A 27,285-nucleotide genomic window follows, 5' to 3' on the forward strand; every position below is an offset into this window, starting at 1 on the left:
CACACCGTACTCTCTGATCAACACGTCACATGTCCATCTCATTTTTCCGTGTGGTCTTGTCCAACATTTCTGAAGACAAGCAAATGGGTTTGGAGGTGAGGGCGCGAAAGAGAGACGTGTTGCACTTTCCTCATCCCCCTGTCGGTGTTGTATTCGATCCAGATCACTGCAGCGGACTATGTGTCGTTTGTCCTTGCGACACAACCCCCCTCACCCCCTTCGTCCCCCCTGTCCTCCCTGCTTACATTGTCTGAAAGCCTGAGTGAGTCTGATTCAGAGGGGTTGGGTTAAATGCAGAAGACACATTTCGGTTGAATGCGTTCAGTTGTGCAACTGACCAGGTATCCCTCTGTCTCTTTTCCGAGTTTGGAAAAGCTGTCCATGTTCTATAAGCTGTGATGACTGAGTGCCTGCCTCTCTCTGCCTCTCTCTCTCTCTCTGCCTCTCTCTCTCTCTCTCTGTCTCTCTCTCTCTCTCTCTCTCTCTCTCTCTCTCTCTCTCTCTCTCTCTCTCTCTCTCACTGCTATCTCTATATCTCTCTGTCCTTAATCTAACTGAGGGCATTGTGACGAGAAAAAAAACCGGCTTTGTAAGAGAAACAGGAAAGACATGAGGCACACAGACAGACTGCAGATTCCCGCGGTTTACTCATCACCAAGGACATTTCAGAGCTCGAACCAGCATCAACCCACTCACTCACCACCCACAACTTTCCAGGCCAAAAGCCGGTGAAGAGCTAAAAATAGGTCAATCTCTGGGTGAATAAAAAATGTCCTCGTAGAGCTACCTATTGCCTACCATGTGAGGACATTCAGATCTGTGCATTGTGAGAGCACTCCAATGTGTTCATTGTGAGGACCTTGAGCCATTTAAAACGGTGGTCCATCTGAGACCTTACATTTCAAATCTTTACGGGGACATTTTAATAAACCCCTTCGATACGACATAGCATAACATATTCTCTCAAACCGGTCAGTCACTGGTGCTTTCAAATGTTCGCTCACTCGCTCTTCCCTCTCCAGTGACTTACGGGGTGGAACCATCGTGAGCTAGCAGATGGTCACACAGGAATTGCTCCAGTGTCGCACCCTCCCTACCCATGTCATTTTTTTTATTGGAATGAGCAGTGATCCAGGCGTACTCACTCACAAACCTTATACCAGACGTAAATAACCCTGCCTCACGGAACTCACAACAACTCACGAGATGCTTTAGTGTTTTAGAGCGGTCTGTTTTAAAACGATATCTTTTCAATCAAACATAAACCCGTAAACTAAGTAACACTTAAAAGGTACAATCTACTATATCTACTGCTGTTCAATGGTTGTTTCAATTGAAAACATACAGTAGCAGTCAAAGGCTTCGACACATCTTCTCATTCAAGAGTTTTTATCTATTTCTACTATTTCTACATTGTAGAATAACAGTGAAGACATCAAAACTAGGAAATAACACTTAAGTAATCATGTAGTAACCCAAAAAGTGTTAAACAAATATTTTATATATTTTAAATTTGAGATTCTTCAAAGTAGCCACCCTTTGCCTTGATGACAGGTTTGCACACTCTTGGCATTCTCTCAACCAGCTTCTCCTGGAATGCTTTTCCAACAGTATTGAAGGAATTCCCACATATGCTGAGCACTTGTTGGCTGCTTTTCCTTCATTCGGCGATCCAACTCATCCCAAACCTTCTCAATTGGGTTGAAGTCGGGCGATTGTGGAGGCCAGGTGATGCGATGCAGCACTCCATCACTCTCCTTCTTGGTCAAATAGCCCTTACACAGTCTGGAGGTGTATTTTGGGTCATTGTCCTGTTGAAAAACAAATAATAGTCCCACTAAGCGCAAACCAGATGGGATGTCGTATCGCTGCCTGTGGTAGCCATGCAAGTTAAGTGTCCCTTGAATTCTAAATAAATCACTGACAGTGTCACTAGCAAAGCACCCCCACACCATCACACCTCCTCCTTCTACATGCTTCATGGTGGGAACCACACATGCAGAGATTATCCGTTCACCTACTCTGCGTCTCACAAAGACACGGCGGTTGGAACCAAAAATGTCAAATTTGGACTCATCAGACCAAAGGACAGATTTCCAACGGTCTAATGTCCATTTCTCGTGTTTCTTGGCCCAAGCAAGTCTCTTCTTATTATTGGTGTCCTTTAGTAGTGGTTTCTTTGCAGCAATTCAACCATGAAGGCCTGATTCACACAGTTGATGTTCAGATGGGTCTGTTAATTGAACTCTGTGAAGCATTTATTTGGGCTGCAATCTGAGGTGCAGTTAACTCTAATGAACTTATCCTATGCAGCAGAGGTAACTCTGGGTCTTCCTTTCCTGTGGTGGTCCTCATGAGAGCCAGTTTCATCATAGCGCTTGATGGTTTTTGCGAATGCACTTGAAGAAACTTTGAAATTTCTTGAAATGTTCTGTATTGACTGACCTTCATGTCTTAAAGTAATGATGGACTGTCATTTCTCTTTGCTTATTTGAGCTGTTCTTGCCATAACATATATTTGGCCTTTTACCAAATATGGATATCTTCTGTATACCACACCTATCTTGTCACAACACAACTGATTGTCTCAAACGCATTAAGAATGAAAGAAATTCCACAAATTCACTTTAAACAAGGCACACCTGTTAGTTGAAATGCATTCCAGCTGACTGCCTCATGAAGCTGGTTGAGAGAATGCCAAGAGTGTGCAAAGCTGTCATCAAGGCAAAGGGTGGCTACTTTGAAGAATCTGAAATATATTTTGATTTGTTTAACAGTTTTTTCCTTACTATATAATTCCATATGTGTTATTTCATAGTTTTGATGTATTCTACAATGTAGAAAATAGTCAGAATAAAGAAAAACCCTTGAATGAGTAGCTGTGTCCAAACTTTTGACTGGTGCTGTATATATGTACTCACTCCAACTATCAGTCCTTGCATCCATAGCTCCATCAATGAATTTGAGTGTGGTTACATTCCTCCAGCCCCATACCTCAGCTTTATGGCAAACCAAGGTGATATGGGGATGGGAAACAGATGAATATGTCTCCGATATATTGGATAGATGTGTGTCTGTATGCATGCCAGTATTTGTATTTATGGGTGTGTGGGCGTGTGTCTTTTCAGTGTATGGATGTAACACAATTAAGGGCTGGATTCAATCCGTATTGCAGAAGTATCGCAAAGAATCCACGTTACAGCTCGACTGGAATTTAAAGGAATTGTTCCCGCGTTTACTGAGACCTCATTCGCGGTAAACACTGCATATGTCGGCTCAATCGAAAATGACCTTGACATTTCAATCGCGCTACAGCGATTGAGAAGGACTCAGAGTGCCAGATAATTGCTGAGATTGAATTGACCGTCTAAATAACACCAACAGTTTTTCGTTTTTCGGCATTTTAGGCTAATTGTTACATTCTTCCTAATTCAGAGCATTATTCTGCATTCAAATTGCAGGTCCAGCAAATGGTTTATGTGCACCCTGCTACCCATTCCACTAGTTCATGTGCAAAGCTGTGGAATAAAAAGTTAATGTGGAGCTTGGTGTATAATGTTCTGATGTATGTGTGTGTAGCTACAGTGTACTGGTTAATGTGCATAGGTGAGTACAGTACTCTATGGTTTATTTGCATAGCTGAGTACAGTGGAAAAAGGTTTATGTGGACTGTTATGTGGACTCTGAGCACAGTAAGGGATGTCTTTGCTGTTGGTGTGTAGCTACAGTGTGTTGGTTAATGCACACTGACATTTATAGTGTAAAGGTTTACGGGCAGAGGTGTGTACTACGATTGATGATTTATGTGTACTTCATACTGCAGGCGTGTACAGCGTAACGGTAAATGAAGAGGTGTACGGGTCATGTTTTATGTGAACAGCGTAAAGGTGAATAAGCAGTAGGAAGTGTTTATGGGAAAAGTGTTAAGGTTAATCTGTTGGAGTGTGTGCAGATTAAAAAATGTGCATGTATACAGGTGTGTACAGTGTTCAGATATATAATATAGTTCTCGTCGGCGTAAAGTGCACTGTTTAAAGAGGTAAGCACTGCATCTACTTTCTGTCTGTCGAGTGTTTTTCCTGCCGTCGATAAGCGGGTCAGGCCATCCAGCCTAGCTCTTCAGCCCTCCATCTAAGATAATGTGGTTTCTAAAGGCTTCCGTCCTTGAGGTTGCTTTGAGGGACTTCAATAATAGGGTGGGGAAAGACTGGTTCTGCACCAAACACAACAGCATGTATAGGTGTGTACAGTACTGAGTCCTCTACCTCCCTCCCTCTCCCGTGTTTTGACTGGATTGAGCCCCAATTTAAGGGATTCAGTTTGGCACTGCTTTATCCTGTTCTGGCACCACCCGAACTCTCCAGCCTCGCCGGTGTCCAAATAGATTTCAGTTTGAGAAGTGCGATGGCGGAAAGTAACAAGGGGTTACCACTACGCCCCAAGTAATTGACTGGCTGCACAGATTGTAGTGCTGAAAGGCTGAAGCAGGGCCATAAAGGAAGGGTGGAGAGAACAAGGGTGGAGGAGGACAGAGGGAGGGGAGGAGGAAAGAGGTTGTGAGGGAGGAAGGGAGGAGTTTGTAAGAGAGGGAGGAGGTAATAGGCGATGGATGATGAAGGCTGGGAGGGATGGATGATGGGGGAGGGAGGGAGGCACAGAGGTAGGGAGGTTATGAGGGAGGTTGGGAAGGAGCGAGGGAGTGGGGGGCACTCTTGCAACAAGGCATTGTCATCGCAAAATATTTTATATAGTGTGAAACATAATACGTATTAGGATGGGAAAGTTAAAGGCTGAAAAACAATGAAAATGTGTTTTTTCAAAGCATGTTTACAGTTTACAGTTAGTTCACAGTAAGTGCCCAATCGGTTGATGCGAATCGCGTGATTGTTGTGTCCACTTTTCTCCTTTGGCACGATATCATGCATCCATCCACTAAAATACCAACAACAGACAGAGATAGTATTACATTGACACTACACTAAATAGAGGGGTTGGGATTGCTGGGTTGATACAAACACAAGGCGAGAAGACCTGGGCACAATACCTCGTCAGGGAAAATACAAACCGAACGTGATGGTTTTCCCAAACACGTGCACCAAATAGGGAAGTTGGCTAATCGTTAGTCATGCCCTTCCCATGAGTCCTCCCGTGACACGCCGTGTACCCGTAATAAACTCGCTTAGCGCTGAGAGTGGCTCCTAAATGAACAACCCTGTTCACCTGGCAGCCAAACAGTTGGTGTGGTGTCACGGGCTATTTTCGGCATCAACCTGTTTGGTGTAAGCGTTGTTTATATCAAATGGTCGTACGGGCCAGATGATATTCTGCAAGCAACAGAGGGATAGACCTGCCAAGAGAGAATAGGATTAAAGACTCGTCTCCTTGCTACTCTCGTTCTATTTTTAGAGGGATTTCATAAGGGGAAAAAGCAAGAATGAAAGTGAGAGGCCTTCGTTACAATCAGGTTTTGAATGAACACACTGGAGAATCAATCATAGTGTAGTGGAAGATTAAGGATACTTATTTTATATTTTAAGACACATACGTCCCAGTGCAGGTGATGATATCACTTAGAAATAAACCCTTTGTAGGTTGCCTTTGTATTGTGTAGTGGTTTGCTGAATGTAACACTTTAAAGGGGTGGTTTCCCCGGACACAAATTAAACCTAGTCGAGGACTAAAAAAGCGTTCTCATTGGAGATTCTCTTTTGAAAGAGCTTTTTTAGTCCAGGACTAAGCTTAATTTGTGTCCGGGGAAACCACCCCTTAAAGCGTTACATTCAGCAAACCACTACACAACACAAAGGCAACCTACAGAGGGTTTATTTCTAAGCGATATCTTCACCTGCACTGGGACATTAACGGTGTGGGGGAAAGCATTGAGTTTCACACATTTAGGACAAGTCATACAAACTATTCTAACGGTGAGAAGCACATTGTGATCTTGAGTGAGTGGTTCCCTTTAATGAAAGAAACCTTGGCTCTGGAGCCCCTTGTTGATGTGGATGGTGATGTAATGGAGAGCACAGCAGGAATCCTTGGGGATCTCCTCCAATCACAAAGACGCAAGGAGAGGAGAAGAACGAGATCCCACCATGATTGGCTGGGAGGCTCACCATGATTGGCTGACTCTCAGACAATCCACAGTCCCGTTCAGCACGTTTCGCAAAACAAACCCAGACTGCACAGAGTAGGAGGTGGAGTTGCTTCAGGGCAAAATGGTGCGGAAAAACTCTCACACGACTACGCAAACTTAGAACTGACCCAGTACAAAAATAGAGAGCCCGCAAGCAGTCTACGCTAAGAGAAGACAGAAGGATGTTGTTGTACATGCTGCGTGTGAAGTACGAGTGCTTTCAGATTCAACGCCAATTTGGAAACCTACACCAATTATATTTGATATGAAAACCTCCACTTTCGTCCCAAACATACCATCCGCTCATTCACTCCTTTGAGAATTCAAGCTTCCAAGTCACAAGGTACGCAACAAAAACGAACGCAATGTCCCGCACCGATAATGGCAATGTCACCCAAACCCTGCCCCAAGCATTTTGTCCAATAACTACTGTTCTATATATAGGAACCCCTGTTGATAGGCTACCTTTTCATTTTCTGGTCAGCACAGTGTTTTCTACCCGGATACACCCTGTTCTGGTCACATTTGTGTTAATGACAGGAATGTTGCGCTCTGACACTGAACACAGTAGAGAAGAACAGCAAACAGTGAACCACAGGGGGTCTGAACCCTCAACCAGGATGCAACGCTGCCCCAACAACACTGATACAGCCAACACAGCCAGGTTCAATCATACTGTATTTGTGAAGCTTGAGAGAGGGTATCAGACAAGGCCTACTGAGCCCAACCGAGCCCAACCAAGTTGTAGTGAGCTGGCCTGGTTGCACAACCGCCGTCGTTGAATCGTGCTAAAAAAAGGACAACGTGAATAGGAGCCAGCACAGTTTGGTTTGGGTAGGCACGATAGTGTGAAAAAGGTATGGGTGAGGTTCAAAATGTATACGATGTGCATAATAGACAACAAATGAGATATGCCAGTAGATATGCTACTGACAGACAATCATACCATTCCACTGTAGAGGACGAAATAACTGAATGTATCAATGACTGACATAAGTAATGTTTTTGTTGTAGGCTTTCCTGCAGTCAAATGACCTAGTGGTTCACGGCTGTAATGTTAATCATATTTGTCAGAATTTCATATTTAATCAACATTTTAAAAAAAATTCAACTACCTAAAATCCAGTGTTTCTATGTCAAACGGTTTTGTTATTTCAGTTTTCTGTGATGTATATGAAGTGTAATATTGGGATGCAAACTCAAATCTGGAAACATCTCAACTCTATATCTGACGTGGTACAGGTGTCTTATTTGTTTAAGCCCATAACTATGTGTGTGAGGTGTATACTTTTGTTTCAAAGTAGATTTGTTTAAGACTACCCAGAAACACTCTGTGTGACCCTGATTCAGCCCACTGCGGTAAAAAGGTTAAATGGACGTGGTGCAAGTGATTTCTTGAATGAAGAGGAAAAGGATCAAATACATTCTATTCGGTTCTATAGTATGTTCTTGTATCAGTAGAGCAGGCACAAATATATGCCGTGGTGATAGAACTGTAATACCATATCATAGTAAATGATATTACTATAAGCGTGCTCACCGCTTATAGTAAGTCCATGCCTCACCTTGTCTACCTTCAATTGATAGCCTAGGCGTTTATTTGCTTCAATTACTGAACTAAAGCTGGGACGATAAACCGAAAATGATTGCCACTGACCATACCGGTATTTTGCTGATATCGTTTGTTACAATAAGTAGCCTATACTAGAGGAATGTGACGTTTGAAATGATGTAAGTTTGCTCATATGGATGATTGTTAATTGGACAATTGATGGTTACAAACAGTAGTAGTTTAAAGGATAATTTAAAAAAAACTGTTCTGCACATTAATATTGTAAACTTAACGTCGTGTTTATCATTATCGCATCAATTCAGGCAATTTATCCCGATATGGATTTTTGTCCATATTGCCCAGCTCTACACTGAACACAACTGGTGCTTATTGGAAACAGGCTTCTATTTGAGCCAGGCCTCTATTTCCTTAATGCACACAGCTTTTGCTCAATAAAATGTTGAAAAGACTACCACACTGTTTATTATGACCAATATGACCAGTATAAACATAATAACAAATCCATCGCAGATCAGACTTGCAAAGACTAGGCTGCTTATCATGCACTACCGATTTCATGCTTCAGCACCATTCTCTAGCTCTTTGCGCCTCTTGAATGAGACACTGCTGTCTCATTCACTGCATTGATTTTGCTCTCCTTAATCTTCTTTCGCGCAATCTTTATGGTACTCACTAATGTTCACTCGTAAACAATTCACATAGACCTGCCGTTATTTGAAACAGCCGTTTATTTGCTGAATTGAGTGCCGATACCCGGCTATTAAAAGGGACAGGCCTCTATTTGAGACTCAGTGTTTAATTGAAGTTTTACGCTATTAGAATATCTACAAACACTGCATTCTGCAGAAATCTATTGGGTATACATTATCACTGTTCTATTGACCAACTTGATTGACAAGCAATACAATCTAATTAGACCACAGCTGATTCCAATCGTTAAAATACCAGTTCATAAACATATCAAGATCTCCTTTGTTGTTGAAAATGAGTTAACGGGACAAATTGCGACAATACAACACCGTTAACAAGAATTCTACTGAGGTTATATTAAGTTAGGATCAAGGAATGTCAGTTATGTGATGACACTGTGATTAATCGCACTGTGAAACTCAATCTCGAGCCATTAGGGATCAATAGAAGATGCTAAGTAGAATAATACACCACATCCAGAGCCATATGCCATCAATACCAAATGAGATGGTAAAATATTCATATAATATCACTTAAAAACCAAGCCTCAATTCATGTTTAAACATCTTTACATTTTAAAGGACGAGAAAAAATACTGAATTGAAATGCAGACAGAAAGAGAAGATAATCAATCAAATATCGAAGCAGATTGCATTGCTAAAGCCTTCATTGCGGATGGAAGATGAATCCAGCACACACACACACATACACAGACACACACACCTCCCAACGTCTATTTCTCTCTAGCGATTCCCCCATCTCCGTCTCTGCCCTCCTGCCACTATATCTCTCCTTCCTCTCTCTCTCTACCCCTCTCTTTCTCTCCCTTTCTCTATCCCTGTCCCTATCTATTCCCTCTCCATCTCTGTTGCTCCACCTTTCCCTCTCTCTCATCATCCCCTCTCTCTCTCTCGCCGGTGCTCCCCCTCCTTTCTCTCCCCGTGTCTACTGCAGCAGAAAAGGCAGCACAGACAGCAGCTTGTCTGTCTGTCTGTCTGTCTGTCTGTCTGTCTGTCTGTCTGTCTGTCTGTCTGTCTGTCTGTCTGTCTGTCTGTCTGTCTGTCTGTCTGTCTGTCTGTCTGTGTCTGTGTGTGTGTGTGTGTGTGTGTGTGTGTGTGTGTGTGTGTGTGTGTCTGTGTGTGTGTGTGTGTGTGTGTGTGTGTGTGTGTGTGTGTGTGTGTGTGTGTGTGTGTTATGCTACGGTATACCCATGCACTCATGCGCAATAAAAAAAAACGCTTGTTGAATAGTACTACGAATAATGGCTCTGATCATTGATCGCTGATCATATGTAGATCCGTCAGTTCAAGCATGCCGCCCATATCTTCCGGTTCAAGAAACCCTGGAGTGCCGGTCAGGAATCCATCCTATTCATGTGGTCTCCGCCATCGGCTGGAGCGCCCAATAGAGAGGCACTTCCTGTTATCCAACATTAAAGCCAATGCCTGCCAAAGGGAAAGATCAGGTGACCCAATCCAGATGACATACCTATCTAACCCTGACACACAGCTCTTCCTGTGCTGAGACCAGATACTGGATGTGGACAGCTGCGTAGTTTCTACAGTCAGGTTAGACTGTACTAGAGAGAGAGATGCAGTGTGTGTGTGTGTGTGTGTGTGTGTGTGTGTGTGTGTGTGTGCGTGTGTGTATTTGTATACTTATTTTATGTACAGGTGCTTGTATCTATACATGTTTGCGCTGCAGGTGTTGTTTTGTCTGTTGTCTGCTTGTGTTGTTTCCATGTGGTGCCTGGCTCCATACACGCATACAGCATGTATGTATGTGCCTAAAGAGGAGTGTTTTGCAGTGTCATCAACGAGGAAACGTGTATGGTACTCAACATCAAAAAGAGTGTGCATGATTTTTACAACATGCAAGATTTTAACATCTTTATACACAAAGCAAACTAAATGGCCAGCTAATTGTGCATAGCCTACATGTTATTTCCTAAGGGCATGTGTGGATAAAGAAACGTAGCCTATTCAATCCAATTACTTCATCAAAACCCTGTATCTTTCTTCTTGCTACCCGTATATTATGCTATGTTTGACTTCTGCACTATCAAAGAGAATCAATCATCAAACGGTAAAAGCATTTTTACATTCAGCACCTCAGCTCTCGTTAATATAAGCTTGAGAACCAACTGATTCGAAACGAACGCAGCTTCTAGGAAATGGGTCTGAAAAGCGTGCATGAAGGGGCTTTATCATAGCCTCGCACTGTAATGGGGGACAGATAAACTAGCCAAAAATGAGAATCACCAAGGGCAAATGGGGAAATACGAAACGAAGACTTGTTTTATGATCCAGTTTCGAGGTCGTATGAAGGCTCAAATGAGCGCTAAATAAATAACATGAAATTCAGCACGCTTAGGCACATCGACACAAACAGGCTAATGAGGAGTGTTTGAGTAGGCTACGGGAGGGGGACGGAGAAAATAGTGCGCTTGGATGCAGGTATGGGACCTGTTACAGCCGGCTAAATTATCTAGACAATATTACTATGAAAACATGAATTTGGTGGATTATGATTCAAATATATATGATATCAATATCACTGTCAACTCATTGACTTGGCAGCACCCTCATAACGAAACAATATCAACACGTAGGCTACTTTATAGTCTACAATCTGAAATTAACATAGGAGCCATACGATTTTTCAATGTTTCCCATGCTATCACAATTAATTATTCAGTATCCGTGAGTCAATATCCTGCCGTTTAACACAAGCAAACTGTCAAGGAAGTCATAGCCTACCGAAGTGGCCTGCTCGATTATGATGGCTTAATGAACATAAATCTAAGGTAGCATTATTCATCTCAACTATACGTATATTGGTTGTTTAGTAAGGGAAGCTCATTTTATAAACTTTCAACAACTTATTGCGACTCAGGTATTTGTGGCCAACTTTGACAAATGAAATATGACATTTAAAGCAATCAAATATAACAAAAGAGTCACTCACCCGGGCATATTTTGAGGAATAGGGGTCTTCAAAAAGGGCCCACATTCTGGGCCTCCAGATTTCCCACCAAGTCTTTTTCCTTCCGTCCTCATGCAAACACAGTCTTTTCATGTCCCCATCTGCGCCTCCTGGTAGCGCTGGGTCGTCTTCTGGCAACTCCGGTTCGGGATTCTCAAAGCTGTCCAACGCCTCCTCTGCGTCCCTGTGCTGCCGGTAATTCATCCAGCAACAAGCCTCCACGTCCGTCTCATCGATGCCCCAGAATGCCAGCTCCTCTTCGAACAGCGGACCGCACACATCGTTCGGACAGTGTAACTTCCCCGTGCGGTAATAGTTCAGGATGAATGAAAAGACGGATGGGTGGCGATCGAAGAAGAACTCGTCGTTTTTGTGGTCGTAATCGAAGTTGCTAACGGCGTCCGGTTCGGTAAGCCAAGATAAGCGGGTACCGGGCAATGTTTTTAGGGTGCTTCGATAGGTTTCATGCCGCACCCCCCCGCAGTTTATCACGATTTTCTCGCTTTCCGACGGACAAGTCATGTCTGCAGTGTAACATGCTTTGTTGGATGACTTGTTCCCACCCTTGCGCCCTTTGAAAGAGGAGACGCAGACCGAACTGAGCATAGAAGAACTGGGGGAGGGAGAGGAGGAGAGAAAACGGAGGGAGGAGGAGTCTGCGGGTAGAGAAAGGGACATAATTTTAGCAAAAAGGAAAGGTATGTATGTATAAAATATGAACATTAGAAATAGTAATCGTTTTTCAGTTACGCTATAATTCCTCGTGTAATGTGCATAGAGTGGTGTAAATGACCTTGCAGCAGGTTCATTAGGCTATAAGAAAGAAAGATTTCAATACATAAAACAGGCTGAATGTAAAGTTGGTTTATCAAGGCTGTTCAGATAAGTAATATTCACCAGAAGACAGTAGAGCTGTAGGCCTAGTCTATATTCAGTCACTAACATACAGTAATAAATGAGTGAAATGCGGGGAATGTCACATGTTTGATTCAACATTGATGATACTGTTGTTGTCGTTTTTTAAACACTTAAAATGTGTAGGCTGAAGTATGAGAATAATAAAATGAGTTTAAAGCAAGGCAAAACGGAGACCACGGGACTACGGCTTGAGCATTTAAAAAGACATGTTGTGTTATGAATGTGCTATAAGCAAAATATCTTCCATTTCATATTTCAGCACCTAGTATCACTCTTATTCGACTGGTTCCATTTTGTGCCTCATGCTGCTGTTACTGTAAGATGATATGCACTGTACATGATTCCAAAAAGAGTCTAAATTCTCCCAATTGATTGATATAGTATCTCTAATTAGGCCACTAAAGACCCCAGCAGAGCGAACCCCCAACCCCTCCACTGCTATCTGCATGCCTCGGTACCAAAGGAGAGCTTCCGAGGAGGAATGAGAATGAGAGAAAGAGTGAAAGCGAGAGAGAGAGAGAGAATTTGAAGGAGGTATAACATAACAAATCAGGGATGCATTTCGCTCCTTCGCTTCTCCTTTCTTTAAGTCCCTAATGCTTTTCTGACGTTAGGTGGCACAGCATTCGATGCGTGTGTGTGTGTTAATCGCTTCCCAGGAGTGTAGTGTCCATACTAATGTTAGATCGACTCAATCAGTCTGTTATAGGCACCATGTCTCCCTATATCCCTCTACTGCCTTTACTTTCAACTGAAGCAAGGTTATGTCATGCTGTTCCAATAGTGTCTTCTGCATTGTATTGTGTGTGTGTGTGTGTGTGTGTGTGTGTGTGTGTGTGTGTTTTGCTGTGTGCATGTGTAAGAGAGAGAGTGAAAGAGAAAGATAGAGAAGAGTGGGGAGTGGGAGACAGATTAGAAATCAGCTTTTTAATGGAGTGATCGGAAAGGATAAAAATTATCTAGATCGGGAAAAACAAGTGATGCTCAACAAATACCTGAGGACGGGAAAGCTAGAGGGAATGGAAGAGAGAGAGAGAGAGAGAGAGAGAGACAGGGGCAGGGAGAGATAGAGGATGAGAGGCAGAGAGAGAGAATGAGAGGTAGGGAGAGAGAGATGATGAGAGCTGGCGAGAGAGAGATAAAGGCAGAGAGAGACAGAGAGAGAAAGAGAGATTGAGAAGCAGGGAAAGAGGGAGAGAGAGACAGAGAGCGAGAGAGAGAGGATGAGAGCCAGGCAGAGGGAGAGAGAGTGCGCTATACAAGTGAATGAATTCCACTGCAGTAAAAAGCCTGAATTATTTGCTTTCTCTCCTGCCCCTCGCTAGGTTAGCACATCCCCATTGCAGTGCATTGTCAGTGTAGAATCCATTTCCTTCTGAAAAGGTGTTCTTCAATGCAAAGCCTCTGCATACTGTAAACCATATGTATGTTGTTTACCTCCTTTTCTATTCTAATGGAATACGCCCCTTTCCTCTCCCTCTTCCTCGTCCTACCCCCTTCTCCAGCGCTCTCTCAATCTCTAGCCCTCCCTTCCCCTCTCTTGCTCTCTCTCTCTCTCTCTCTCCCTTGTTCCCTCAATCTCATATTCCGCATAAGGGGCTCACATTTCATTCAAGGAGAATTTGGACTTCAGTTTCCTCCTCATCTCACACTCTCTCTTTCCTTTCTCAGTGTCCCTCTCTCATCCCATCTCTGCACTCCTCTTCTCCTTTCCTTCTTTTCCTTCACTGCATTTTACTTGAGCATTCTCTTTCTTCCTCACTCGTACTTTCCTTCCTTTCTCCCCTCATTCTGTTCTTTCTTTCTCAAAAAGTCTCTCACTTTGCTCTTTACTACTTTATCACCTGTTCATTTCTTTGGGGACTTTTTCTCAAACCATTCACATTGAGCTTGATGCATTTTTTTGCCTCTTCAACAAAATTGTCAATGTCTTGTCTTCAGCATGTACGTCTACTTTCTCAACCGCACAAACAACTTTTAAGACATTTCCAAAGTGCATCTTTAACTTGGAACTTGATCTTTTTTTCTATTTGGACTGTTTCCTGCTCATTTCTTTCTAGTTTTGTGTTTTAGTATGAAACATTATCTAGATATAAAGATTCCAGAATTCAAGAGAGCCTCTACTCAGGTAAGGTTTACCAACTATCAGAGGCTGCTGCATGGGATGGACTGGCAGCATATGGGACAGATATAAGCACAGGTCTGAGAACAGTGCTTAGAGGGATTAGAGACTGACAGGACATTAGATACTTAAGAGACACTGATTTGGGGACAGTTGATGTATGTATATGTCACAGAACTCTAATAATAAGTAGTAGTAGAGTAATAGATAGGTAAGACAGGATTCCAATTCCTTAGTCTTGACTGCCCATGTAAAACTTGGCAGTAGTCTTCACTGCAGTACTCCTGATATTGCTTGCTCAACAAAAAATGCCAGGAGCACTTTGAATTTAAGAACACTGCAAAATCATATCAGTGTTTTTTTTGTGTGTGTGTGTGTTTACTGCATGTCTTGCAGTTGGAAATGAACTATTTCAAAGGATGATATAAAGATATAGGAGAGTTGAAGCAAGAAAGAAAGATACATTAAATAACTTGAAATGGCTTATTTTGACAAATGAACCAGAAAAGGTACCCAGTAATGAGATCTAACCAACGGTCATCTTAGAACTGAGGGAGATTCCAGCAGAGAAGCGCTTCTGTTGTTAATTAAGCGATCAGATTTCAGCACCGTGGACAGCAGCACTGCATGGGACGGGATAGAGTCTCTACTGCACCTACGGGGGGGGGGATAGAGAATCTTAAACTATCTGCATGGAATAGATAGACCAATGTATTGTTGAGGGATCGCATTTCAGCACCATGGACAGCAGACACTGCTGTTTTCCTATGCATGGGACGGAATAGGGGTTCCAGTTGACTCTAATGCACCCAAAGTCCAAGGGGGGAATTTTATTTTTAAATATCTGCATAGATAGACCAATGTGTTGTTGATGGATACCATTTCAGCACCATGGACAGCAGGCACTGCTGTTTTCCTATGCATGGGACGGGATAGGGGCTCTACTGCACCCAAACCCCAAGGTGGGGGGGAGTATAAATCTGGAACTATCTGCGTAGTCCAAGGTATTATTGAGAGATAACATTTCAGCACCATGGACAGCAGGCACTGCTGTTTTCCTATGCATGGAATCGGATAGGGGCTCTACTCAACTCTAGTGCACCCAAAGAGTTGGGGGGGGGACAAAGAACCTTGAACTATCCGCATAGAGCAATGATTACTTTTTAAATCCCCATTCTTCAAAATGCAGTAAAAAATGTTTTACTTTATGTAGAGTTGGAGTTTATTTGGTTACTATTTGGTCATAATTAATAGCCTGCATGAACAACAACAAGTCTTCAACATTGGTAAAAGCTAAACCCTATCCAGCCAATATGTTTTCTCCGCAATACAACCATATGGGGAGAACATGTTGATTTTAGCATTGTAATTAAAGTAATGTAACCATTCAAGAGAATTAATGACGGAATAGAAAGCAACTTTACTAGAATATCAATAAACCTTTCCTGTGGAAGTGATTACCTACTTTTTAACATTATAAGTACTTGAGATAAATGCTCAATGCTCATTTTCAAAGGAAAATGTATATAGTAGGTCTGGGCTTCGTGTTAACAAGATAATTGGGTGCCTTTGGATGAGTTTCATCTCAAGACGATGGCCAGTGTTTGGAGCGCAGTATTGAAGTAGCTACGCACATCTCAACTGCAACAACAAAAAGGGGGAGCTATGGGGAGGAAGAAGAACTTGTGCTCAAATGGGGAGAGAAAAGCGAGGGAGAGAGAGAGAGAGAGACGGACAGACAAAAGAAATGGAGAGAAAGAGTGGTAGAGATGAAAGTGATCAAGAGTAAAGCGAAGGAGGAACCGTACCCCCCTCTTTCTCTCTCTCAGAGCTATACCTGCCCTGGCCACCGTGTCCTGCGCTCCACAGCTCCTTCTCCCCTTCACACACACACACACACACACAGGCTCACCTGGCTGAGTGTGAGCACTGCATACAAAAGCATTCAAAAGCATTCAAAAAAAATATGAAGTAATCAATTTAAGGGAAAAATGCTGCTTAATCATAATGAACTTGGAATGAGAGAGAAGGGGAGGTCAACGATGAGGTAAAAATAGAGGTAGAGAAAGAGAGAGTGCACTGCTCGTGCACGATGGCTGCACTGACGCTAATATATATTAGCAGAAACACTGCAGCAAGAGGGGGAGGGAGCGCGGGATTATGGGGCGCATCGACTGTGAGGTACCAGCAGAAAGGAACAGGGGGAGGGGAGAAGACTGTGAGAGAGAGGGAAAGCAGAGAGCAAGGGAGAGGAGGAGAGAAGCAGGGAGGAATTTGGTAGGAGTGCTGACTGCGCGGAACATGAGCGTCGTGGTTGGCGGAAAAAGCAAAACCCTTTCCCAATTCACAGAGAGAATGAGAGAGAGTGTGATAGAAGGAGGAGAGAGAGGCGGTGGAAGAGGAGGGGGTTGGTAGAAAAAGGAATGGAAGGAGAAGAAAGGGAAAGTGAGGATAAGGCAGGGGAGGTAGAGGTGACGTGAGAGCCATTTGTGTGAGAAGGTGGGATGGATGGAGAAGAGAGAGGGATGGAATAGAATTATATGAACAATGATGGGAAACATGAAAGAGAGGCAATAAAAAGAGGCAGGGGAAAGAGAGAGAGATGATAAAGGGCAGGGGATGAGAAGAGCGGAGGATGAGGGAGAGGGAGAGGAGGAGAGATAAGGTGATGAGATAGAAGAGGGAGCAATCTTGCAGGGGTTTGGTAATGCCTGTAAAGCATCTGAATGGAAGTGAGGAAGGAGAGAGAGACAGAGAGGGAGGGGTAACGAGGGAGCGGGACAACACTTAGAGGGGATATACAGCAGGGTGGGAGGAGGGGGGGACAGACAGAGTACATTAAGAGGAGGGAGGGAGGGAGGGACAGAAGATGGGTAAGAGGAATAATGAGGGGAGAGAAAGACAGACATGTATGTGTACAGCTATGCTGAAGCGCAAGGGAGAAGGTGGGCTGTGGGCTGGTGTGTGTGTGTGTGTGTGTGTGGATTTTTCCTCATCAAAGGATGTACCACAAGGTTTCTCGCTGTTCTCCCTCTACATCTTTACCCTCCCCCACTTTTCCATCTCCCTCACACTCCCCAGTACTGGTGAGACACCATCAGGAGAAATGGAGGCACTGCAGCAAGAGGAAAGTACTGCAGTCACCTCCCCTTTTAGTGCAGTGTCACCGTATGATGTCCTCCCCTCCGACTGTCTTTGTGTTTAATGGTGGAACTCTACATTCTGCTATTCTACTATCGGAGAAGCAAGAGAGCGGTGTGTGGGTAGTATTTGGGGGAAAACAAGAGATGAGAGACAGTATGAATGAATGTGAAAGGACAAGAAAGCAGGTGGGGGAGAGAGAGGGAGGTGAGCAGAGAGAGAGAGCCACAGAGAGAGAGAGTTAGACACACAGAGAGAGAGAGAGAGAGATAGAGAGAGAGACACGAGAGAGAGACACGAGAGAGAGAGCATGAGAGAGAGAGAGAGCATGAGAGAGAGAGAGAGAGAGAGAGAGAGAGAGAGAGAGAGAGAGAGAGAGAGAGAGAGAGAGAGAGAGAGAGAGAGAGAGAGAGAGAAATATACACTTAGAAAAAAGGAGTCTTTGACAGGGGCAAGGGCTGATGAAAGAAAAAAAGGATCATTTGTTGAGTGAAAAGATACAGGGACAAGCAGAAGAATGCTTTATCGTTTAAGGTAGAACCTTTTTCAGAGTATGCAATGGGCCACGGGATTAGCAAAGAAACACAAAGCCAAGGTACACTAAGACAAGGGCATTGTAAGGAATGATCAAGCTAGCTTACACCAACGACCAATTCCCTAACCAACTGTGCATAAAAAAAAGACAATCAATTAACCGTGCACGAGGGAAATGGACTCTGGGAAATCTCCCAGAGGCCCTAGCTTATCTACCCGGCGACACCAGTGCAGCAACCTCAGGGGTCCGCCACTCATGACCAATCCCCATGTAGAACCACAGCATCAGAGGGCAGTGGTTCTAGTGCATATTGATACAACTAAATCACCCTCCAAAGGATAACTCCTCTTCAACCCTTCAGGCTTTGTTTTGGAATGAAAGACTCCATTTTGAAAGATATCCTGAACAGCGGTTATCTCCTTTTTAGCAGGCTGGAAATGAATGATTAATATATGAGCTTGATTCAGGAATAGACCCAGGAACAAAGGACGGAGAAGCTGAAATAGAGGATTGGACATTTAGAAACGGAGCTGAGCCAAATGTCCTTCAGAAAGGGTGTGGTGACATAGTCATATGTGGGAGGTTTCGACGTAAACAAATAAGCGGTAACAGCAGCAATTAGAGATTCAGCACTATTCAAGCGGACAGCAACGGAATCCAACTCCCGAAGTCCAAACTCGGCATCAACATGATGCTGACCAATTGTCCTTCACACATAGTGCTGCCCAAAGCTAGGGGTCAAGTCCACAATGTCTAGCTCATAGAAATATAAGCCTTCTGTTGCACCCTAATAACTGTGTCACAAATAATTCTGTCACTAGTTCCTCACTGTGTACTTTGTATTGTTTGCGGCTCTTTGTGAAGCAGGGCTCCCTTGCAAAATAGACGTTGGTCTCAATGGGACTTCCCTGCATAAGTAAAGGTTAAATTAAATAAATAACGGCAAAGTCTAGTGGGTGGACACCTTTAGCATGCCATAGTAAGTGTAGGGACTAGGGAGTAAGAATGCCGAAGCATTCTATATGGAGAGAGGATGTTATAGCACCCCTTGGTGGGTAAGAGGATAACACACCAGAAAACAGTCCAAAGGGCATTAAGAATATGCCAAACAGAGCCTTGGTCATGTTCAGTAGGATCGAAATGGAAGAAAGCGCTCTGAAACGGAGTCAAACGCGGTGGTACTATTTGAATGTATCCAATAAGAAACGCTCGTCTTCGTTTCCTTACGGTGTGGCCTAATGAACACAACCCAGGTGTGACAGAGAGAAAAGGGAGAAAGATGCGATGCTGTTACCAGTTTAAACATTAACTGTCGTCATTTCGCAGGGGTGCTTTTATCCAAAGCAACTTACAGAACTGTGGACATTGACAGTGACATTTATACGCGGTATATGTGGCCCATCCGGGAATAAAACCCACAGGTGTTGCCAGCTCCATGCCCTTACAAACCCACTGAGCCATTATCTCACTAACCCACAGCTCAACAACAAGGGATACTATTGGAGGATCACGTACACCAGAGTGTACACATATCCAACCAAAACATTATATGACCCCCCCCTCCCACCACCATGCTAAGAAATTAGCATAATGACCGTAGAGTTTGAACTTTGAACCCTGTACCTCATCTGTCCCTCACGACATTAAATCTGGTCAGTTTCTTAATTAATGACACTGGCCTTCATGGCTCATTACAACCATTAGAAGCCTAAGATGGAGTGATGGGGGACACAGTGTGAGTCATATTTAGGGATGGAATGAGGAGTAGTATATTACCGCTCGGAGCCCTGGATCTGTATTTAAAAATTGTCTGGGAGTAGGAGTGCGATCTAGGATTAAGTCGTCGTCGTCGTCCCCCGTCCCTGTCCCCCCCCCCGTCCCATCCCCGTCCCCGTCCCTGTCCATATAAATTGTATTAATTATGGTTTAAAAGGCTAAACTGATCCTCTGAGGCTCTTAATGAATATGGGCCCTGACCTTTGAACCTGCTGATGATTATCGGCTACTAAAGAGAGGTGAGGTGAAGAAATTAGAAATGAGATGTGAAGTTTAACCATTGAAGTCAGGGATGGGAAGAGCAGTAAAGGAGTGAAATTGCGAGAAGTTAACGGAGAGAAGTGCGGGAGAGAAATTGCACATGTTAAGAGTTAAATGTGAGGGGTAAAGTCGTAATTGAATGAAAAAGAGACAGGTTAGAGTTAGGAGGAGATATGTGGGGTTATGTGATGGTTTTGGGATGGAGTTAGAGAGGCATTTGAGATAGATTTGGGTCACGTTCATTAGGCACCAAATGGCGGAAAACGACTTGGATTTGTCCAGTGAGAAACCCACATTTCCCGTTGTGAACGAACACACCTAATGAACACGATCCCAGGTTAGAGCTGGAGATGAGACAGATTTAGGAAGGGGTGAAGAAACGTGGGAAAGATGGAGTTCTGTTGTTTGAGTTGGATATACATAAGAGTGGAAGAGGTAGTTAGTTATAACACAGCCTGGAGTAATATATGTAATACAATCACAGTTAGTTTATGGATTATACTTCTGGTCTGTTACATACTGTTGGATCTATTACCTATACGCCTAGTGTATTTATTCAAAATGGCATAACATAGTATGTAAATTGGGTATACCAAGTTACACAGTATTATATCAACTGGTATATATACAAACATAAACTTTGATACATGTCGTTGTTCTAAAAGTAGGAGGTTTTCTGGGTCACCCTCTATATCTATAGATGCTGCTGTAGATTGATCATACAAGGGGGGGAAGCAGAGGAAGCAACATGAAGAGTCCAGAAAGTGCAGAAGTCAGATGGTAGCCTAAGCACAAAAAGAGCCTACATGCGCTCATGAATCAAAGAAAGTTAACCACTAGGAAAGAGAGCGATATGCAGAACTGAGGACAGACTTTGTGCACACAGAGGTAATGGAGTGAGAATGTGGATGGATCGTTGGCTGGTCAACTTGACAAAAAGATCAACTATTGATGATGTGACTGGATGGGACGAAGAGTGTTTAAAGAAGAGGGAGTGTCTAGTCTAGACATCAAACTGCCCCTATTGACTTCCTGTATTAGGTGGTCCCTTAGATGCCATCCACATCCTTCCTTCCTGTCGTCGTCGTCCCCCCCCCCTAACAGCGCTATATCAAACCTCCATTTCAGGCCTTGACACTTCCCCTGTGCTACCCATTTACACATGCACACACACTGAACGAGACAGACACTCAAACACACTAGCAAAACAACAGACAGACAGGCACACCCACACTCAGACAAAAACACATCCCTTTAAGAGACATGTAACTATAAAGACCTACTTACTGGTCTAGGTGGGGAAACGCCCACCTCATATGTGCAATGTTAGGTTAATATAATCTGACATATATCAAAGTGTAAGTAAGAGTGCGGGCTATGTAACAGTCTAACTAAGTTAGCTGAATATTAATATGGTAACCCAGTGGAGAGCTTTATGTTTAGCTATTTGAACACATAGTACTGATTTACTGATTGCTCACCTTGTTATTGAATAAAAACACCCCTCGTTTGCATTAGGTCTGACAGTGGAGAGAACAATACTTGTTGAACGGAGACGCTTTGCCTTTATTTTTGGCCTGTAAGGCTAGATGATTTGCTAATAAATAGTGTTTAATACATGACATCAATTCACAAATACACACACACGATCAATACTCACTTGCTTTTGTTTCGGGTTCGTTTCGTGTGCGTGCGTGCGTGCAAGAACACGCACATTAACTCACAAGATCAATCAAAATGCAGTTTTCTTTGTGAGATCGTTTTTTTTTTTGTATGCTTTCAGAGAAAATATCCATGCAGTGTGTCCTGTCGGCTTTCAGATGACAAGGGTCTCTTTCCGAATAATAATAATGAGACAAAATAGGAGTGTCTGTTGTTGAAAATGACGTTTAGTTATCGTCGCTTATTACTTCTACCTAAGATCATGCTGACGACAATATATTACTCTCACGCATTCAACGAATCAGAATTTACACAGAAACTGTCTCGGGCTATTTTTTCTCGGTTTCGATGCCCCTCTCCCACCTCTGTTATTGCCCCAAAAAATGATTCCCAGTCTTTCCTATAGTGACTCTACGCTTCTACGCGCGGGGTGTAGCTACCATTCAATTCTTTCTAGATCTCCTCCTCCCAATGTCACAATGGAGATATTGTATAGCCTGTAGACAACTCCTCTCCCTATTTCTTCGCGCGCACGTTTCTGTCTGTTTGCTTGGAGGAGCGTCACCTTCTGCACTGTCTCCCCCCCCACCCCCCCCCCTTAGATGACACATGTGGGCGGGTTAGAGAAAAAGGGAAAGGGTGGGGGGGGATATAATGAATATAGAGGCTAACTTGTGATACGATTGCAATGACCTTTCTTTGAAGAAAAAAAATTCAACCAAGATGAAAACAATGGGCTCACGACTATGAAAGCGTTCGTGTAAATAGGCCCATAGCCGAAAAGTAACCCGTATTTAACATTTTACTCACACACACCACAACACACACATTTACATGTTCGCTGGCACACACACACACCCACACACCCATTTGACTACAGGTCCCCATCCTTGATTCAAGCATAGCTGACATCACAACAGTCGTGATATGAGGGAGGAAAGAGTAGAGCTGAAAGCAGCACGCAGACCACGGAGGAAGAAAGAGAGGTAAAGGGGGAGTGGAGCGGGATCTAGAAATGGAAACATAACCTACAGTAGTAGGTTGTTACATAACAGCACAACAACACTGAATGTCTCTGATTATGTATCATCCTATAGGTTTTGTCAATGCTGTAAATTAACCGATGCATTTGTAAATGCTTTTGAAAATGTATGACTCAATAACATCTTACTAAAACGTGTTTGCTCCCTCTCTTTGATTGGCATGTTATGTAGCCTATTTACCTACAGAGTAGGTGACTAATTCAAAGTTGTGTCATATCATTTTGGTACAGCATACACTTGACTTCTTGGCATAAGTATACTGTGCAATATAAGTATGTGATGTATGACACATCCTACCCATTGGCACACCTCATAACCAGAAGAAAACGTTTTGTGCATCAAATATCTCACCTGGTTGTATTTGGTTACAGTTCAACTCAATGAACAATTTATAGAAACATCGAAAGACCTATCTGCCATATTGCTTCTGATTTGTTAGGGGTGGAGAAGGAACTTGTTTCTCTCTGTCGGCATCTCAAAGGTATGCTGAATGGCACTGCAGAAATATTATTGAAATAAATATATCACCCATGCTTGTCTGCTCTACTTGACTGCTGTCACTGCGAGGGCTGATACCAGTTGGTGTGATTCAACCTCAGTCTCTGTGGAGGACTGTCTATGACGAGCGATATACCATCTGGGCTCGTAGAGACATCATCTGGCCAAGTTCAGCGCTGCATGTGGACTGAGGCCAAACGTTTGTCACATCGCGGATGATACGTACAGTAGGTGGGTGATACTACAGACAGTGTTTATAGCGGATGAGGGACCTCATGGCCCCATACGGAGGACCATAACTTGGGTGATGAAGACCTCAGCTAAGCCGGCACAATGTATTTGGGCCCTAGTCAAATACAATGATATCATTTAAATGATATAAATCTATTCTATTCCATTTGATTGTATTCGATGTTAATCTAATATATGCATTTTCTGATCTGTTATATTATTCTATATTGTTCTATTCTAGCATAATGTTCCCAAGTGTAAATAACAGGCATTACATATCATGTATAAAGCAATGCTTTGGTCTGAATTCTGTTCAATCGTGTAAAGTACATTTTTGGGGAGGACCAACAAGCTGATGAAGAAAGCTGGGAAGTATTACTCTTATCGAAGACCAAACAAACGATTACAGTGCCTATTAAAAGTATTCACCCCCCCCTTAGACTTCTTCACATATTTTTGGATTACAGTTACAAAGTGGGATTAAAATTGATTTAATTGGGATTTTACTCTGTTATGGCAGATTGGAGGATGGTAATAAAAAAAATGATGAAAAGAAAACACTAATATCTTGATTAAATAGATATTGGCATATTGGGACCCATTTCATCCAAAAAGTTATACTTATGACTCATCTGTCTATAGAACATTCTTCCAAGCCTTGATGATCATCCAGGTGCTTCAAGGTGCTTTTTGGCTAATTTGAGTCAACCTTTTTGGACGAGATGGGTCCCATTATGTCTGGCGAAAACCAAACACTGCATTCCACAGTAAGATCCTCATACCAACGGTCAGGCATGGTGGTGGTAGTGTGATGGTTCAGGGATGCTTTGCTACCTCAGGACCTGGACGACTTGCCTTAATAGAAGGAACCATGAATTCTCCTCTGTATCAGAGAATTCTACAGGAGAATATCAGGCCATCCGTCTACGAGCTGAAGCTGAAGCGTAGCTGGGTCATGCAGCAAGACAATGATCCAAAACACATTGAAGTCTACATGAAAATAGCTCAAAAGCAACCCATTTGAAGTTTTGGAATGGCCTAGTCAAAGTCCAGACCTAATCCCAATTGAGATGTTGAGGCAGGACTTGAAACGAGCACTTGATGCTTGAAAACCCACAAATGTTGCTGAATTAAAGCAGTCCTGCGTGGAAGAGTGGGCCAACATCCTCCACAGCGATGTGAGAGACTGATCAACAACTACAGGAAGCATTTGGTTGCAGTCATTGCAGCTAAAGGTGGCACAACCAGTTATTGAGTGTAAGGTGGCCATTACTTTTTCACACAGAGGAATTGGGTGCTGTATAACTTTGTTTATTAAATAAAATGTATATACATACTCAGGTTCCCTTAATCTAATATTAGGTTTTGGTTGAAGATCTGATAACATTCAGTATCAAAAATATAGTAAAATAAAGAAAATCAGAAAGGGGACAAATACTTTTCCACGGCACTGTACAGACTATTTGCTATACTTAGATTATTCAAAACATGGATGTCAACCCATTTGTAAATACCAGGACAAATTATACATTATTAATGGGTTATATGTTGCCAATTCACTAATAGTCACATACTGTACTTTTGTATACAGTGAGGGAAAAAAGTATTTGATCCTGTCACGGTTGTCGAAAGGAGAAGCGGACCAAAGTGCAGCCTGTGTGTCGTTCCACATTTTATTTATACTGTGAAACTACGCAATACATAAATAAACTGAATGACAAAACAACAAACCGTGACACAGCGGTGAAAACATACACTACTCAAAATTAATCTCCCACAAACCCAGGTGGGTCAAACACCAACTTAAATATGACCTCCAATTAGAGACAATGATGACCAGCTGCCTCTAATTGGAGATCATCTCAAACAAAGCCCAACATAGAAATACAAAAACTAGAACAACCCAACATAGAAATACAAAACTAGAACAATACAACATAGAAAAACTAAACTAGAAAACCCCCCTGTCACACCCTGACCTACTCTACCATAGAAAATAACAACTTACTATGGTCAAGATGTGACAGATCCCCTGCTGACTTTGTACATTTGCCCACTGACAAAGAAATGATCAGTCTATAATTTTAATGGTAGGTTTATTTGAAAAGTGAGAGACAGAATAACAACAAAAAAATCCAGAAAAATGCATGTCAGAAATGTTATAAAATGATTAGCATTTTAATGAGGGAAATAAGTATTTGACCCCTCTGCAAAACATGACTTAGTACTTGGTGGCAAAACCCTTGTTGGCAATCACAGAGGTCAGACGTTTCTTGTAGTTGGCCACCAGGTTTGCACACATCTCAGGAGGGATTTTGTCCCACTCCTCTTTGCAGATCTTCTCCAAGTCATTAAGGTTTCGAGGCTGACGTTTGGCAACTCGAACCTTCACCTCCCTCCTCAGATTTTCCATGGGATTAAGGTCTGGAGACTGACTAGGCCACTCCAGGACCTTGATGTGCTTCTTCTTGAGCCACTCCTTTGTTGCCTTGCCTTGCCTTGTTTTGGGTCATTGTCATGCTGGAATACCCATCCACGACCCATTTTCAATGCCCTGGCTGAGGGAAGGAGGTTCTCACCCAAGATTTGACGGTACATGGCCCCGTCCATCATCCCTTTGATGCAGTGAAGTTGTCCTGTCCCTTTAGCAGAAAAACACCCCCAAAGCATAATGTTTCCACCTCCATGTTTGACGGTGGGGATGGTGTTCTTGGGGTCATAGGCAGCATTCCTCCTCCTCCAAACACAGCGAGTTGAGTTGATGCCAAAGAGCTCCATTTTGGTCTCATCTGACCACAACACTTTCACCCAGTTGTCCTCTGAATCATTCAGATGTTCATTGGCAAACTTCAGACGGGCATGTATATGTGCTTTCTTGAGCAGGGGGACCTTGCGGGCGCTGCAGGATTTCAGTCCTTCACGGCGTAGTGTGTTACGAATTGTTTTCTTGGTGACTATGGTCCCAGCTGCCTTAAGATCATTGACAAGATCCTCCCGTGTAGTTCTGGGCTGATTCCTCACTGTTCTCATGATCATTGCAACTCCACGAGGTGAGATCTTGCATGGAGCCCCAGGCCGAGGGAGATTGACAGTTCTTTTGCGTTTCTTCCATTCCAGCCTTGTGTAAGTCTACAATCTTGTCCCTGACATCCTTGGAGAGCTCTTTGGTCTTGGCCATAGTAGAGAGTTTGGAATCTGATTGATTGGTTGCTTCTGTGGACAGGTGTCTTTTATACAAACTGAGATTAGGAGCACTCCCTTTAAGTGTGCTCCTAATCTCAGCTCGATACCTATATAAAAGACACCTGGGAGCCAGAAATCTTTCTGATTGAGAGGGGGTCAAATACTTATTTCCCTCATTAAAATGCAAATCAATTTATAACATTTTTGACATGTGTTTTTCTGGATTTATTTGTTATTATTCTGTCTCTCACTGTTCAAATAAACCTACCATTAAAATGATAGACTGATCATTTCTTTGTCAGTGAGCAAACATACAAAATCAGCAGGGGATCAAAAACTTTTTTCCCTCACTGTATACAGTTGAAGTTGGAAGTTTACATACACCTTAGCCAAATACATTTAAAATCAGTTTTTCACAATTCCTGACATTTAATCCTAGTAAAAATTCCCTGTCTTAGGTCAGTTAGGATCACCACTTCATTTTAAGAATATGAAATGTCAGAATAATAGTAGAGAGAAGGATTTATTTCA

At 42.8% G+C, this 27,285-nt stretch overlaps 1 protein-coding gene across 3 annotated transcripts in view; it reads right to left on the reverse strand.

Moving 5' to 3' along the window:
- Positions 1 to 22,382, reverse strand: part of LOC106579175 (potassium voltage-gated channel subfamily C member 1) — a 75,870-nt gene extending 53,488 nt beyond the window's left edge. For all 3 annotated transcript variants that reach the window (XM_014158820.2, XM_014158810.2, XM_045702559.1), the window contains exons 1-2: positions 21,798 to 22,382; positions 11,367 to 12,040 (exon numbers count right to left, since the gene is read on the reverse strand). In XM_014158820.2, coding sequence (XP_014014295.1) covers positions 11,367 to 11,990 — 624 coding nt within the window. In that variant the 5' untranslated portion in view covers positions 11,991 to 12,040; positions 21,798 to 22,382. The remainder of the gene's footprint in view (positions 1 to 11,366; positions 12,041 to 21,797) is intronic.
- Between the last annotated feature and the right edge of the window lie 4,903 nt (positions 22,383 to 27,285).

This window comes from Salmo salar, chromosome ssa19 (genome assembly GCF_905237065.1).
Source record: "Salmo salar chromosome ssa19, Ssal_v3.1, whole genome shotgun sequence".
In the NCBI taxonomy this organism is placed as follows: domain Eukaryota; kingdom Metazoa; phylum Chordata; class Actinopteri; order Salmoniformes; family Salmonidae; genus Salmo; species Salmo salar.